The 16,837-nt window shown below is 36.7% G+C and overlaps 3 protein-coding genes across 3 annotated transcripts; all 3 read right to left on the reverse strand.

The window, feature by feature from the left end:
* Positions 1-1,276: 1,276 nt before the first annotated feature.
* LOC121392519 (kinase D-interacting substrate of 220 kDa-like) lies at positions 1,277-5,314 on the reverse strand. The gene is made up of 3 exons (XM_041523705.1): positions 5,003-5,314; positions 3,550-3,631; positions 1,277-1,569 (listed from the first exon to the last, which is right to left on the reverse strand). Exons 1-3 carry the CDS (start codon positions 5,312-5,314, stop codon positions 1,277-1,279), a joined length of 687 nt encoding a protein of 228 aa, XP_041379639.1.
* Positions 5,314-5,712, reverse strand: LOC121392521 (ankyrin repeat domain-containing protein 29-like). The gene has a single exon (XM_041523706.1). The coding sequence runs from the start codon at positions 5,710-5,712 to the stop codon at positions 5,314-5,316; it is 399 nt and encodes a 132-aa protein (XP_041379640.1).
* A 107-nt stretch (positions 5,713-5,819) lies between these two features.
* Positions 5,820-13,366, reverse strand: LOC121392522 (ankyrin repeat and protein kinase domain-containing protein 1-like). Its single transcript, XM_041523707.1, has 4 exons — positions 13,321-13,366; positions 10,498-10,692; positions 7,817-8,551; positions 5,820-6,184 (listed from the first exon to the last, which is right to left on the reverse strand). Exons 1-4 carry the CDS (start codon positions 13,364-13,366, stop codon positions 5,820-5,822), a joined length of 1,341 nt encoding a protein of 446 aa, XP_041379641.1.
* Between the last annotated feature and the right edge of the window lie 3,471 nt (positions 13,367-16,837).

The raw sequence follows: 16,837 nt of genomic DNA on the forward strand, positions 1-16,837 counted from the left end.
CCCCCCCCCCACCCCCCCCCCCCCCCCCCCCCCCCCCCCCCCCCACCCCCCCCCCCCCCCCCCCCCCCCCCCCCCCCCCCCCCCCCCCCCCCCCCCCCCCCCCCCCACCCCCCCCCCCCCCCCCCCCCCCCCCCCCCCCCCCCCCCCCCCCCCCCCCCCCCCCCCCCCCCCCCCCCCCCCCCCCCCCCCCCCCCCCCCCCCCCCCGCCCCCCCCCCCCCCCCCCCCCCCACCCCCCCCCCCCCCCCCCCCCCCCCCCCCCCTTATTAATGTGTAGTCCCCCCCCCCCCCCCCCCCCCCCCCCCCCCCCCCCCCCCCCCCCCCCCCCCCCCCCCCCCCTGACCCCCCCCCCCCCCCCCCCCACCCCCCAGTTGACATTGCCATCCCTTTGTTTAGTGTATAAGTTATCTTATTATCATAGTATTGCATATTAATTCATAACTTCAAATAAATTGAATTAATTGTAAATTTAAATTATTATAGTTGCCCTTGGAAAAATTTCCTTTAAAATACATTTTAAAGTTTCAGCTTACACATGACAAAAACAGCATTGTTAGTAATATAATATTGTCAATTATTTGTCAGCAAATACATATGGATAATGCTTATTGTAACATTTATGTCAGCATTTTTGTTAATCTTCTTCTGGTTATTTTTCATTTTGTGGAGTTGTATTCAAATTAGGATCTAATTCTTGTAAATTGAGTGATAATTCGTTTATCATGTTTGATATTATTTTGGAGCTTGTGTCTTCCTCTTGTAACCAGCGTATTCTTCATTATCAACATTATAGTGTACTTCTTTGTTAACTATACACTCATTTGTCTCCATACTTTGCACTTGATTTGCCCATCTGCTGCGGGCCTAGAATTAAGTCATCAAATAGCTTTAAGTTTTCAGATAGTCCCTCATTAGTACTACTATCGATATAATTTTCTAGTAATGCTAACAACTTGGTAATGGCCTTTCATATCAGCTAACAGTGAAGCAATCCAAATGTCTTGTGTTTTTATGAAAGATTAGCATTTTCTTTAAGTAAGAGGGCAACAACTTTGGTAATGACCACTGTGACTGGCTAACATAAGGGAAGTCAAACCAAGTTCTGTTTGAAGATTAGGATTTGCCTTTTTGTTAAGTAGACACTCAACACTTGGTGATGGCCATTTTGACTGGCAAACAATAAAGCAGTCCATCCAGTTTGTTCCTTGATGATTAGGATAGCATTTTCATTCAGTAAAAGCTCAATGACTTTGGTATGGCCATTTACACAGGCAAACATCAAAGCAGTCCATCCAGTTTTGTGTTTGAAGGTTTTAGGATCAGCATTCCTTTAAGTAAAAGCTCAAGAACTTGGTGATAGCCCTTTTCAGACATTAAAGCAGTCCATCCATCTTTTCCTTGATGATTAGGATCATCATTTTCTTTGAGAGCTGTCACACCATCTTGTTGTCTTTGATGATTAGGGTTGACTTTTTCTTTGAGTAGAAGCTTGACGACTTGGTAATGGCCATTTACACTGGCAGACATCAAGCAGTCCATCCAGTTATGTTTGAAGTTTGGATCAGCACTCTCTTTAAGTAAAAGCTCAAATACTTGGTATGGCCATTTTGACTGGCAGATATCAAAGCAGTCCATCCATCTTTTCTTTGACGATTAGGATCAGCATTCTCTTTAAGTAAAAGCTCAAAATCTTGGTGATAGCCATTTTGACTGGCAGACATCAAAGTAGTCCATCTATCTTTTCCTTGATGATTAGGATCAGCATTCTCTTTAAGTAAAACCTCAACAACTTGGTGATGGCCGTTTTCACTGGCAAACATCAAAGTAGTCATACCATCTGGTCTTTGAAGGTTAGGATCAGCATTTTCTTTGAGTAGGACCTCAATGATTTTGTAATGGCCTTTCAAGCTGGCAGCCATCAAAGGTGTTGAACTATTTAAATTTTTAATTGTAGGATCAGCATTTCTTTTGAGTAGAAGGTCTACAATTTGGTAATAGCCATTATGACTGGCAAGAATTAATGCACTCCAACCATCTTGTCTTTGTATGTTAGGATTTCCTTGAGCTTGGAGTAGCAGGTCAACCATACTGCATGAATTATTTTTACAAGCAATCATTAATGCAGTATCACCATTGTTATCTTGAATGTCCACTTTAGCTCCAGCTGATATTAATATCTGCACAACATTTTCATGTTCACCATTAGTAGCTAACATTAGTGCTGTTTGTCCTTCTTCATTCTGGTAGTCAATGTCAGCTCCTAACCTTATTGTTATTTTTAACTTAAATTAAATAAAATGAACTTCCAATGTGTCCTTTAATTTTGACTTTTTAGCAACAACATTAACTTTAGCTGACATTCTCGTAGTTTAAGATTTATAAAAAAAAAACATGTTGTGTTGCCCAAACGATTCCTACTCGCTCACCCACTCAGGCTTCCACTTAGGCTCCAGGATTCCCTGCTATTGCTAGCTGGGACCGCCACCTGGCTTGGTAACCCTCGTCTTCGCGAGGTAATCCTGGCTGGAGCATCGCCCTAACTTAAAACCAGCCGTACGGGATTCCAGCTCTTAGGGAATGTCGCATTCAGGAACCGGGAACCACAAATACACCAGCCTCTTCTCGTTTAAAGGGAGACTACCAGCCCTATCCTAGTCGGCCTTTCGGATACTCCGTAGAGTATGCTGGTAACCATCTCAGAGGTCTGATGCATTGCAGAACGCTGGCCCACAACACAACCTATCCAAGGTGGTTTTCATTTCCTTTTATATGTACTGCAGATTTTGTCTTCATGCTCTTGTGGGGCGCGCTGTTTGTCGCCTATGAATATCATTAACGCTAGTTTGATTACCAGCGTCAGTGAGCTAACGATACCTATGAACATGATTACTATAGCATCGATGAGACTGCTAAAAAAGTTAATACTACTAAAATACTGTAACTTTCAAGAGCCAAGATAAAAACTAGCCCTACTTACGCAAACTAGAACAACACTACTAATTATAATAATTTTTATCATATTTAATTTTATAGGGGCTTAAAAAATAAAAATCATTACCTAAACACTCTTCTTCAATATCTAAATTTATAACAGCTCCTTTAGTTCCTCAAGTGCTCCAGCTTTGGATAACGTTCTTAAGCCAATGGCTTTCGACTTACCTTGTTGTAGCTATAATTAGCTGATTATATAGGGTCAACCTAACTGTCTATATAACAGTTAATACAAAAATGGAAATTCATGATTTTATGTCTCAATTTTATAAGAAGTGGTGGCATAAGTTTAAGCTTTAAAAAAAGTCCAATGTAAAAATGTAGTACATCAAGAGAAGCCAGGTAAATTTAAGTTATAAGCACAAAGTTAAAAATATCAGTCAAACAGGTTTTCGATATAATAATTATATAATATATATTATCAGTTACAAAGGCTTAACAAACTACCAAATATCAGGACATTGTCCCTTCACAAGATCAGTGTACATTAATTGAGAAATTAATATTAGAAGTCCCTGAAGATCTTACACCTAATGAAGAGAGACAAAATGAAGCCTCACCTCTTTCTTTATCTCCACTTCCAGAAGGGAGTTGACCCCTGTCCCTCGTTGCTGTTATGATGTCCATACATGCTTGAATGACCTGAAATCATTTTCTTCAGACTGACCATATAGTATACACATAATATTCACCTCATTTCATCTGTTAGGTAGTCCATTGTAGTAAGATATATAATAGATGACATAGACAGTGGTTGTTTCTATTGCCTGCAGTTTACATTTTCTATATGAAAAGTGCATGTACATTTGAACCTTCATCTGATTGATAGAAAATCATCAATAGATCTTCCTCAAAAAGTTCCTAAATCTTTATACTGGATATCTAAGGTCAGTAAATAATATAAGTATTGTCATACATGTTAGAATACTCTGGCATCTATGACCTATACATCAATGAGATATTCAGTTACTATGGTAAATCATGTCTTAATTTTAGGATAAAGATTTTGCACAAAATGTTAGCAGAATTACGACTTGTTAAGTGAAACATTTTTATGCCACTTATCTTTAATAATGATCAATTAATCAATACTGCAACTACAAGATCTATTATGTAGTACTTGGTCATTAACTCCTTGTATTTTTTTGACATCTTTCTCCTGTAAGACATATATATGTTCATAACTGTTATCAATCTACCAACCAATTATTGGAGTAGACCTGTGAGTATATATATATATGTGTGTATATCTAGCTGTTGTTTGATGTATTAGTCTGACATTGCTGTCCCTTTACTTAGTGTATTAGTTATCTCATTATCATAGTCCAGTATGCATGTCATTCATAACTTCAAATAGATAGACTTAATTAGTTACTGCAGAAAAAAAATCCTTTTAAAATACATTTAAATTTTCAGCTTAGACATAACAAAACAGCATTGTATGTAATAATATAGTATTGTCAAATAATTGTCAGTAAATACACAGATGATGCTTGTTGTACTATTATGTTTGGATTTTTTCTTAATCTTCTTCTAGGTACTTTCATTTTGTGGAGTTGTATTCAAATTAGGATCTAATTGCTGTAAATTTAGTGATAATTCGTTATCATGTTTGGTATTGTTTGGAGCTTGTGATCTTCCTCTTGTAAACCAACATATTCTTTGTTATCAACGCTATAATGTACTTCTGTCTCCATACTCTGCATAAGTTGGGCTAGAATTAAGTCATCAAATAACTCTAAGTTTTCAGATAGTCCTCATTAGTATTACTATTGATATATTTTCCTAGGAATTCTACAACTTGGTAATGGTCTTTAATATTAGCTAACTGTGAAGCAATCTGAACGTCTTGTGGTTTATGAAGATTAGTATTTTCTTAAGTAAGAGGGCAACAACTTGGTAATGACCACTGTGACTGCTAACATAAGGGAGGTCAAACCAAGTTCTGTTTGAAGATTAGGATTTGCATTTTCTGTTAAGTAAACACTCAACAACTTTCTGATATCCATTTACACTGGCAGACATCAAAGCAGTCCATCCAGTTTGTGTTTGAAGGTTAGGATCAGCATTTCCATTAAGTAAAAGCTCAACAACTTGGTGATGGCCATTTTGACTGGCAGACATCAAAGCAGTCCATCCATCTTCTTTTTGAAGATTAGAATCAGCATTCTCTTTGAGTAAAAGCTCAACAACTTGGTGATGGCCCTTTTCACTGGCAAGTATCAGAGCAGTCACACCATCTTGTTGTCTTTGATGATTAGGGTTGACGTTTTCTTTGAGTAGAAGCTTGACAACTTGGTAATGGCCATTTACACAGGCAGACATCAAAGCAGTCCATCAGTTTGTGTTTGAAGGTTAGGATCAGCATTCTCTTTGAGTAAAAGCTCAACAACTTGGTGACGGCCCTTTTGACAGGCAGACATTAAAGCAGTCCATCCATCTTTTCCTTGATGATTAGGATTAGCATTTTCATTCAGTAAAAGCTCAACGACTTGGTGATGGCCATTTTGACTACCAAACATTAAAGCAGTCCATCCATCTTCTTTTTGAAGATTAGGATCAGCATTCTCTTTGAGTAAAAACTCAACAACTTGGTGATGGCCCTTTTCACTGGCAAGTATCAGAGCAGTCACACCATCTTGTTGTCTTTGATGATTAGGGTTGAGGTTTTCTTTGAGTAGAAGCTCGACGACTTGGTAATGGCCATTTACACAGGCAGACATCAAAGCAGTCCATCCAGTTTGTGTTTGAAGGTTAGGATCAGCACTTCCGTTAAGTAAAAGCTCAAGAACTTGGTGATAGCCCTTTTCACTGGCAAGTATCAGAGCAGTCACACCATCTTGTCGTCTTTGATGATTATTGTGGATGTTTTTCTTCGAGTAGAAGCTTGACGACTCGGTAATGTCCATTTACACTGGCAGACATCAAAGCAGTCCATCCAGTTTTGCGTTTGAAGGTTAGGATCAGCATTTCCATTAAGTAAAAGCTCAACAACTTGGTGATGGCCATTTTGACTGGCAGACATCAAAGCAGTCCATCCATCTTCTTTTTGAAGATTAGAATCAGCATTCTCTTTGAGTAAAAGCTCAACAACTTGGTGATGGCCCTTTTCACTGGCAAGTATCAGAGCAGTCACACCATCTCGTTGTCTTTGATGATTAGGGTTGACGTTTTCTTTGAGTAGAAGCTTGACGACTTGGTAATGGCAATGTACAGTGGCAGACATCAAAGCAGTCCATCCAGTTTGTGTTGAAGGTTAGGATCAGCACTTCCATTAAGTAAAAGCTCAACAACTTGGTGATGGCCCTCTCGACAGGCAGACATTAAAGCAGTCCATCCATCTTTTCCTTGATGATTAGGATCAGCATTCTCTTTGAGTAAAAGCTCAACAACTTGGTGATGGCCCTCTCGACAGGCAGAAATTAAAGCAGTCCATCCATCTTTTCCTTGATGATTAGGATTAGCATTTTCATTCAGTAAAAGCTCAATGACTTGGTAATGGCCATTTACACAGGCAGACATCAAAGCAGTCCCATCCAGTTTGTGTTTGAAGTTAGGATCAGCACTTCCGTTAAGTAAAAGCTCAAGAACTTGGTGATAGCCCTTTTGACAAGCAGACATTAAAGCAGTCCATCCATCTTTTCCTTGATGATTAGGATTAGCATTTTCATTCAGTAAAAGTTCAATGACTTGGAGATGGCATTTTGACTACCAAACATTAAAGCAGTCCATCCATCTTCTCTTTGAAGATTAGAATCAGCATTCTCTTTGAGTAAAAGCTCAACAACTTGGTGATGGCCCTTTTCACTGGCAAGTATCAGAGCAGTCACACCATCTCGTTGTCTTTGATGATTAGGGTTGACGTTTTCTTTGAGTAGAAGCTCGACAACTTGGTAATGGCCATTTACACAGGCAGACATCAAAGCAGTCCATCCAGTTTGTGTTTGAAGATTAGGATCAGCACTTCCATTAAGTAAAAGCTCAACAACTTGGTGATGGCCCTTTGACTGGCAAACAATAAAGCAGTCCATCCATCTTTTCCTTGATGATTAGGATTAGCATTTTCATTCAGTAAAAGCTCAATGACTTGGAGATGGCCATTTGACTGCTAAACATTAAAGCAGTCCATCCATCTTCTTTTTGAAGATTAGGATCAGCATTCTCTTTGATTAAAAGCTCAACAACTTGGTGATGGCCCTTTTCACTGGCAAGTATCAGAGCTGTCACACCATCTCGTTGTCTTTGATGATTAGGGTTGACGTTTTCTTGAGTAAAAGCTCGACGACTTGGTAATGGCCATTTACACAGGCAGACATCAAAGCAGTCCATCCAGTTTGTGTTTGAAGGTTAGGATCAGCATTCTCTTTGAGTAAAAAGTTCAACAACTTGGTGATGGCCCTTTTCACTGGCAAGTATCAGAGCAGTCGCACCATCTTGTTGTCTTTGATGATTAGGGTTGACGTTTTCTTTGAGTAGAAGCTCGACAACTTGGTAATGTCCATTTACACAGGCAGACATCAAAGCAGTCCATCCAGTTTGTGTTTGAAGATGAGGATCAGCATTCTCTTTGAGTAAAAGTTCAACAACTTGGTGATAGCCATTTTCACTGGCAAACATCAAAGCAGTAATACCATCTGGTCTTTGAAGGTTACAGTCAGCAATTTTTTTGAGTAAGAGCTTAATGATTTGTAATGGCCTTTCAAGCTGGCAGCCATCAAAGGTGTTGAACCATTTAAATTTTTAAGTGCAAGATCAGCATTTCTTTTGAGTAGAAGGTCTACAATTTTGTAATAGCCATTATGACTGGCAAGATTAATGCACTCCAACCATCTTGTCTTTGTATGTCAGGATTTGCTTTAGCTTGGAGTAGCAGGTCAACCATACTGCAGGAATTATTTTTACAAGCGATCATTAATGCAGTATCACCATCGTTATCTTGAATGTCCACTTTAGCTCCAGCTGATATTAGAGTCTGCACAACATTTTCATGTTCACCATTAGTAGCTAACATTAGTGCTGTTTGTCCTTCTTCATTCTGGTAGTCAATGTCAGCTCTTAACTCCAGTAGTAATGTGGCATCATTGTTATGACCAGTTTGTGCTGCTTGAAGTAGTGATTGTTCAAAGGTGATAGTTGTATCCTCTTCTTTCTTAAAAATGAGTTTACCATCAACTATCATTTCAAATATCCCAACTTGGTACATTAGTTCTACTTTCTCAGCTGCTATAAGTACTAGAGATTGTATTTGTGAGCGAGGTACTAGAAACTCGAGAAAAATCGATCCTGGCAGAATCGTAATATGAGCATATACAACTTCTCCAAACAAAAAAAAAAACAACTTCTTAAAATTCTTAATTGTCATTTTTTTCAATCTTTTTGTTGACTTGATAATAACTTTACATGTTGTTTCTGTGGCTTCTTGCTTCGGTAAGAGTGCTTCTTCAAAAGCGGTCTTGATATCCTGTAGCTCGGCAGACTTTTCAAAACTATCAAGTTCTTCTAAGTACTGTTTTACTTCAGTTTGTAGAACATCACCACAGAGAAACTCATTAACTATGCTCTCTATTAACGTACAATTAAGGAAACAATAATGAGGTTTAATTTTGTCAAATAACTTATCAATAGTTGTTACTTCTGTCAGTTTTATCCAGTTCTATTTCCTCTGATAAGAACAGTCCAATATGTCTGGCTATGTCAGTTAATTTACATTTGCTAGTTTTTATCATCTCTTCAAGATGACTTATAATTCTACGCACCAGAGATGTAAAGTCACAGAAAAATCTCTTTAGTTCTGTTGCAACTTTAGTAGAATCAACTATCATTTCTTCTGGGTTCTGTCCTTCTAAGAGAATTGATGTAGTAGATTGCAATTCTACTACTTCATTGTAATGTTCTGTCTGCATTTCCTCCATTATCTCACTATTATTACATTGGTGGTCATCTTTTTTCATTCCACTATCAGCTGATTTGTTATTTTGACGTTGTGTACCTAAAATTAAAACAAGATATATGTACTCATGTATATGTGATGTGTGCCATATAATATTCACCTTGATAAGAATCTACTGATGGTATGGTGGTAATAAGGTTTTCTTCTAATTTTGAGGCTAGAGTGTGTTCATTAGCTTTTGACAAGGCATCAATTACATTAGACCAGGTAGCTGAAGAGTCAACTCTGAGCCATTCTGAGAAGAGAGCCAATTTCCGAAGATTAGTTGATGGGTTATCTTTTTTCAATCATCCTTATTGTTGCTGATGATATGTTTGGTAGAAAAATAGCAAATGTTTGCCACTCTACTAATGGTTGAAGTAGTTCCATTAGTTCAGACTCAGTAGTCTATTAGACAGTCTAGGACTATCTACTGGTAGAGCAGTAGTACATCTTGTAGGATTGTCAGACATAGTAACACTTTTATTACTAGCTACTAACAAGTTGTTTCAGGTAAGTGTACAAACTTTTCTTAGAAAATGCTAGCTAGTTAATAATATAAATAGTTACTAGTACTAATAACCTAAAATTACTAATGTGGTAGTTGTTTATCAAAATGAATACTATCAATAAGGAGTGAATAATATTACTATAAACCAAATTACATTATGACACATTATGAATATATGTCAATGCCATAGTATGTGTGGTCAAATTTGTTTAGTATCCCATATGCCTTCACTTAAAAGGAAGGGAAGCTACTAAGTTTATCCTTTAACAATAACACTGATCAATCAATTGTAAAGATAATGTATAAATATTTGTGCATATATAAAATAAACAATAATAACAACAATGGATTGTAATAGCTTTATGATTTAAATTGAAGAAGAATTTTATAATAATTATAGTCCTACTGAGTATATTGTGTTGCTATGACAACCAGTCTTTTCACTCCAACCATCCATTGTTGTACCTAAAGTAACCAGAGACAGTTTAAAGAAATACATCATATGATTGACTTACCTCAGCAGTATGATCAACCATTAGACTAACATGTAGAGTTTCTGCACTTTTATAATCTTTATCTTGCAATGCTATAAAATGACAGGAGCTGATCTTTATATCACAACTGTTTAGAACTGACCTTTCACAAGCTGACTCATTCTTTGATGTACAGAAGTAGAGATATGGCCTTCTCTCCATTGCTTACTAAGATTATCTAATCTCTTTTTAATCTCAGTGTATATTCTCTCCTGTGTTAAAAAGAAATATAGCATACTATATCTTGTAAGGTCGTATCCCAGAAAACTCAAACACATCAACTTTCAATACATTTTTCGTATCCAAACTTCATGTATTTCGGGTTTCAGTATGAGACTATTGATCAGTACTAAATTAACAAGTACTAATCAATGATCTCGTACTCATACCAACATACAGGTTTAAGTATGGGTCTCATGTTGTAATGTATGGAGTATCATTATTGTAATAACCTGAATATTTTCTCGGTGAGTTTCAGTGAGTTCATTTAAGAAAATGATAATTTCATCTGATGTTAGCAAAACCATCTCATTACTGTCTAAATTAATAGGTGTGGTCTGTGGTAAGTGAGGCACTACTGGAGGTGGTTCACTTGAGTCTAAGGTACTACGACCTGTTGAGTCTGAGGGAACAGTGTCTGCAGGATACGTAGGTCTCTTAGTAAAGGATATTGCTTTCTTGGAGGTACTCCCATGATATGAAAACTGTGGAGGATCATTCCAGCCATGTTCTAAAAGTAAAACAAATAATAATAATAGTAAAAATATAATTGTCTTACCATTCATTATGAAGAGGTGTGGTGCTGTGATGTAAGCCACACCCTTTCAATTTACTATTTGAAATGAATATTAAGAGCAAACCGATGCCAAGATTTCTAGCAGTTAATTATCAGTAGTGATGTCTATAATATATGATCTGGACCTATTCTAGAAGATACGCCAATAATATATACAGTAAGCACAACTGAAATCTATGAGTAAGTTAAACTGAAGTTTGTACCTATTGTTATCGTTTATTATTGTGTAATATTGTATTGTCGTCACTGTGTTGTTCTCTCTCTCTCTCTCTCTCTCTCTCTCTCTCTCTCTCTCCCTCTCTCCCTCTCTCCCTCTCTCTCTAGCATATGATCATGACAACTAATAGACTGGGCTGTCATTACATTTTAATATGTTCTCTGTTCAGTATAATATTACTAATAATCATTGTTGCCTGGGCAACAGCATCTATTAAAAACGAAACTATTACAGGTATGGATGAAACAAATGGATGAATAGACAAATCAATGAATTGTTTGTTTGTCTCAGCACTGTTAACACTGTTATCATCAAAAACAATATTTACTATAGTGACTTATGGTCACATCACATATGGTAGTCCCTATAGAGATGATCTTAATTCACACAATGACCATACAAAGACTATTAGACTAATACATTCCCATGTACTATAATAGACTATAGTACATTAGTACATTGTTTTGTGGTATAATATACATATAGAGTGTTAATCTCTCATTTGACCATATTGTCATCCTTGTGATAATAATAACTAATTACTAGTAATTACCACATCAGTAGCACAGGGCAATCCCCACTTGACCAGTGTGAGGTAACAATGAATCATAAAGTTGTGTAATATACTTTCAGTGTATTTACCATCTAAAATTTTTAATATTAAAGAAGATTTAGGGGCGGGGTTTTCTTATAGAATATTGACCATTGCGTTATTTGAGTAGTTTCACACTCCATATGACTTGTACATTGATTAGTTCATTTATCACAAATATAGGTAGTTATGTAAAGAATGTTTATGAATGTATATATAGTTGTACATCAATATACATTGAGTCTTTATTAGTGCCCTCTAATGTAAGAAATACTGATAATGTCCAGTTGAAGTATTTTATTAGTCTATTTATTTATAGTGTCTGTAATTGGAGCTATATCATAGTAGGTGGTATCAACAGGGGGAGTTTTCTCTGTGTGATTGATAGGGTCATAGTTTGTAATATATTTAAATTATGAATTTGATATATGTCTGTCTTGTTTATGTGTACTTTCTGTTGTTTTGTTTGCATGTAATATTATGTTTACATGTATTTTTCTATTGTTATTTTTGCATGTGATTGTTGTTTACATGTACTTGTCTATTGTTATGATACATGTCCTTTTATATTTACTTGTCATTTTCTATTGCTTTGTTTACGTGTGTATTATAATTACTGTTTTTATGTTTTCATGTAATCCCCTATTATTATTATCATGTTTTCATGTAATCCCCTATTATTATTATCATGTTTTCATGTAATCCCCTATTATTATATCATGTTTACATGTAAGCCTTACATCATTAGATCATAATATATCATAATTATGTTTATGAAACCTTTTACATACTTTATGGTTATTTTGAATGACTGTACACAAGGAAAACTCATTTCCTTATTTAGTTTAACTCTCTTCTCTCTCTCTCTCCTCTCTCTCTCTCTCTCTCTCTCTCTCTCTCTCTCTCTCTCTCTCTCTCTCTCCCTCCCTCCCTCCCTCTCTCCTCTCTCCCTCCCCTCCCTCTCTCTCTCTCTCTCTCTCTCTCTCTCTCTCCTCTCTCCTCTCTCTCTCCCTCTCTCTCTCTTTCTCTCTCTAGATACAGCTGGATTTGTATCCAATGAATCATTAGAGTTGTTGGCTATCAAAAGATCTTCACTCTCGTCTTGATGATAATAATGATGGACAAGTTGATTTACAGGAGTCTGATGAGGTGAACTCAAATAAACAATATAATGTTTGATACTTTCTTTCTCTGTGTGTAGTTTGTACGGGAAGAACTTCATCAATCTCGGTCACAATCAACAGACAGAAGTCACTCATTTAATAGTGACGATGATCGTATTACTTTAGATGAACTCTGGAAGAAGTGGATAGGAAGTCAAGGTATTTAATAATTGTGCTTACAATAAAATTATATTTTTGTTATTGTGTCTCCTAATGTATGTAGTCTACAACTGGAGTTATAGTGATGTTACTGATTGGTTGGTTGATGTGGTTGAATTACCGGAACTTGTACCACAATTTCAAAAATTAAAAATCAATGGAAAATTATTACCATTGTAAGTTGTAGTGGTCATGTGTGTTGGGCACATGAATAGCACATGTACAACATTACATCATAACTATGTATATTATATGTTATTACATGTACTGTATTGTATGTACATGTGGTCATTTATGGTATTTTAATTAACTTAGATTGCAACCAATACTGATCAATTTTTACAGAAGTTGGATATCAAAGGTCATCAAAGACGCAAATTACAACTCAGAGCTACAGATGTTGTATTATTTGGTCCTCTCCTTGTAAGTACCTATATCGACAATTGTCTCCACCCCCTCATTTACCAGTTCATCCATTCCTTAATTTAGCCATACATCCATTGTTCCATTCATTCATCCCATTTATCAATTTATTTGTCTCTCCATTTATCCATTCAACATGTCATTTTATTAATACATCTTCTTATTTGCTAGATTCTCACTCTTATTGGAAAGATATAGTTATGTCATTATCAGTAATAGTATGTTGTATTGGACTGTCATATGGGTGGAGACAACATAGATTAGCTAATAAAAAAATAGATAAGTTTTTAGAAGAAATTCGTATTTATGAAACAGAGCTTAAAAAATGTCAAAGAAAAGTGAGTTAAAAAAAGAGAAAAAACATTAAAATTTTGATTCAATTTTTAACTACAGATTAAGAGAGACAGCAGAATCAACTGATGAGAATGTCCTGGCAGAAACTGATGGGAATGTCTTGACAGAAACCACACAACAAACTCCTCCCTGATTCAATTCAGTCATCAGAGAAGACCAGGGAAGAGGACTCTTTATCCAGTGTGGTAGATAAGTCACCTCCTCTTGAGTTGTGTCGTCCTCGTGCATTTTCTTGTATTGAAGAGAATTATGTCCTGAGACTGAGAATCTCAGAATGAGAGTATGGACATTAGAAAATCAGCTTGAGTCTCTCACCAGTAGTAAGTCTGCACTAAGGAACTTCTTCAAGAATCATGTCACCAAGAATGGTACCATCTTGACAAAAACAAGAAAATAGCAGAAGAAGAAGTCATAAAAGCTCAAAAAATGGTAAGTGGGTGTAGTTGCTTACATGAATGCCACACACCACTAATTTTAGTGTGACAAGATTAAACGAAAAAGATCGTCAGTTATTGGAGCATTTCGTTTGGCAAATTCCTCTACTTTAGAAGATGCAGATTGTTAATTACACGAGCTGTGTAAGAATATTGAATGGACGGATGGATAAATCCATGGATGATCAATGGATAAATAAGTATATTAGTGATATATTTTGTTCCCATAGTAACAAGATGCAAAAGATAACAGAAAGTTTTTGACCATTATCACAAACGATGGAGAGCAGTAGAACAGTTGTGTGGCTTCACCTCTCAATTACCACAACCTCCACCCACCACCCCTCCCACTCATCACAAACCAGTTCCACTACACAAAAATTTTCCCAGAGGCTTGAGGAGTGGTAGCATACATCGTCGATATTCTCAAACAAGCTCAGAAGACCAAGATCTGTCTAGTTTGCTATCGTATGGGTCCTCTACCATGGGCACTCATAGTGGGTCAACCTTCCCAGATGAGAGTATCATTCGTCGTGGTTATGGCAGTACAGAGTCTAATTTGCCAGGGAAAACGGAGGGAACTTCCCTACTTAATGAACTACCAACATGGAATTCTGCTCCAAGCTCTTATATATCGTAGGTCAAGTTTGGAGTCTGGAAATGGTTTGTCATCTACTGAGGAGTTTATTGATGGGAGGGGCCTAACTAAATCTGAACTCGAGGAGACACAAAAGTGGTCTATAGATTCTTTAGACGTAATAGAAGAGGAAAAGGTTGAGGATTCAAATCTCAGACCAGTTCAGAACGGGTCTGAGTTTAATGAAGATAGTCAGTCAGAAGGTTCTTCATCTGGGTCAGAAAAACAACGAAAAAGTCGACTTAGTTTAAAAGGTTTTAGAAAGAAATCTATCAAACAAACACAAATAGCACACTCACTCACTCAATCATATCATATGTTATATTGTCAAGACATAGTCTATTGTTTCTTCAATAAATTTCTTTTACTCAATTCACAATATGTACATACCATTTATTTGTTAAATATTGTTTTATTATTGATTTATTATGATCATGATAACTTATTTATAAATAAATACTGATACTCATAATGCAATGATAATGATTGATTTGATTTAGTGAACAATTTCAGTGACGAGTTGACGCAGTTTCATTAATCTTTCTCATGAGAAACACTTACTACTTTAGTGAAATATTCATTAATAATTTGATGACTCCACTTTCCACTATAGAAAAATAAAATATGAATTACCTGTATACCAATGCACCAGACACATACCAAATGTACCATATACATACCAATGTACCACATACCAATGTACCCACATACCACTGTACCAATGTACCCACATACCCACTGTACCAATGTACCATATACATAACATACTAATGTACCCATATACCACTGTACCATGTAACCATATACATACTAATGTACACACATACCACTGTACCTATATACAAATGTACTTAATAAACAAAAAACTTCTGTCTTGAGGTCTTGTGTTCTGTAGAAAGATGGTCAGTAAGTATCTTAGCAAATCTTTAAAAAAGATCCTACCAGCAGACAACCATCACTAAAACAATAAACTATATACTTACTTTGATGCAAACTTGCCTTTATGCTAATAATAGGAGTTAGTATCTGACAATAACACCAGCTGTCTGTGCTTTCTGACTATACTACTGGGAGTCCGTGACCGTGGAGGTACCAACATTACTAGTCTGTGAGGAGGTACCAACATTACTAGTCCGTGAGGAGGTACCAACATTACTAGTCTTTGAGGAGGTTTAAACCCTCTGTGAGGAGGTATAACATACTAGTCCGTGAGGAGGTACCAACATTTACTAGTCTGTGAGGAGGTACCAACATTACTAGTCCTGTGAGGAGGTACCAACTTAGGTATTACCTACTAGTCTGTGAGAAGGTATTAACATTACTAGTCCGAGAGGATGTACTATAACTATGATCTCTACTATAACTGCTTGTAGTAATGATGTAGTGGTGATTGTTTTACTGAACAATGAATGGTCGTCTTCAGATGATCTATTTAATACATCATACCAACAATTATTACATTGTTTGAACATACTTTCTGAAAGAATTGAGTGCTTTTGACAACAATGAGTCTTTCTTCATCTTTTTTTGTTTCTTCCATTAATTGGTTATAATCATGTGATCTCTTCGATTTAAAGTCAGATCTCTCTCTCTGACATCAGATTTTTCTATCAGTTTAGGTCTAAGACTATCAATAAATGGTATGGGATTGAGACTACCATCAGATAACTGGGTATCAGTCTGTTATTACAGTCTCACTTGATAATCTATTCTATTGGTCAGTGATATTAAGTCTGATTGTAAATTCACAGAGGAAACAGCTAAGGAAGATGATTTCAAGGAGACAGAGGATGTAATAGGTGAGGAAGAGGATGTAGCTGTTGTCAAGGAGACAGAGGATGTAATAGGTGAGGAAGTGGATGTAGCTTTTGTCAAAGAGACAAAGGATGTGACTCAGGGTATGAGGAGAAAATTTTGAAAGCACTCTGAAATCCACCTAGTTTTTGTATTACATCAGATGTAGCACTGGGACCAGCTGTGGACAGTGACAGAGCACTCTGGGAGGTTTATCAGACTAATAGCTGACACAAAACCAGGGAGCTTATCCTACATGCACAGTCCATCAATTTGATGCACATATCTACGAGATCCTTCTACCTT

The sequence above is a fragment of the Gigantopelta aegis genome, unplaced genomic scaffold (assembly GCF_016097555.1).
Source record: "Gigantopelta aegis isolate Gae_Host unplaced genomic scaffold, Gae_host_genome ctg4006_pilon_pilon, whole genome shotgun sequence".
In the NCBI taxonomy this organism is placed as follows: domain Eukaryota; kingdom Metazoa; phylum Mollusca; class Gastropoda; order Neomphalida; family Peltospiridae; genus Gigantopelta; species Gigantopelta aegis.

What these genes read in the sequence shown, in the direction of transcription:
- LOC121392519 (XM_041523705.1), bottom strand. Translation starts at nt 5,314, where the DNA reads ATGTCTGCCTGTGTAAATGGCCATTACCAAGTTGTCAAGCTTCTACTC. An exon ending in CTGCTTTGATGTCTGCCAGT is followed by an intron (nt 3,632 to 5,002) that starts GTAAATGGATAT and finishes AAATGATTTCAG; the next exon opens with GTCATTCAAGCATGTATGGA. An exon ending in AAGTGGAGATAAAGAAAGAG is followed by an intron (nt 1,570 to 3,549) that starts GTGAGGCTTCAT and finishes TTTTACTTAAAG; the next exon opens with AGAGTGCTGATCCAAACTTC.
- LOC121392522 (XM_041523707.1), bottom strand. Translation starts at nt 13,366, where the DNA reads ATGGATGAACTGGTAAATGAGGGGGTGGAGACAATTGTCGATATAG. An exon ending in CACACCTATTAATTTAGACA is followed by an intron (nt 8,552 to 10,497) that starts GTAATGAGATGG and finishes GTACGTTAATAG; the next exon opens with AGAGCATAGTTAATGAGTTT. An exon ending in TGACATACAAAGACAAGATG is followed by an intron (nt 6,185 to 7,816) that starts GTTGGAGTGCAT and finishes GCCATTACCAAG; the next exon opens with TCGTCAAGCTTCTACTCAAA.
- LOC121392521 (XM_041523706.1), bottom strand. Translation starts at nt 5,712, where the DNA reads ATGTCTGCCTGTGTAAATGGCCATTACCAAGTCGTCGAGCTTCTACTC.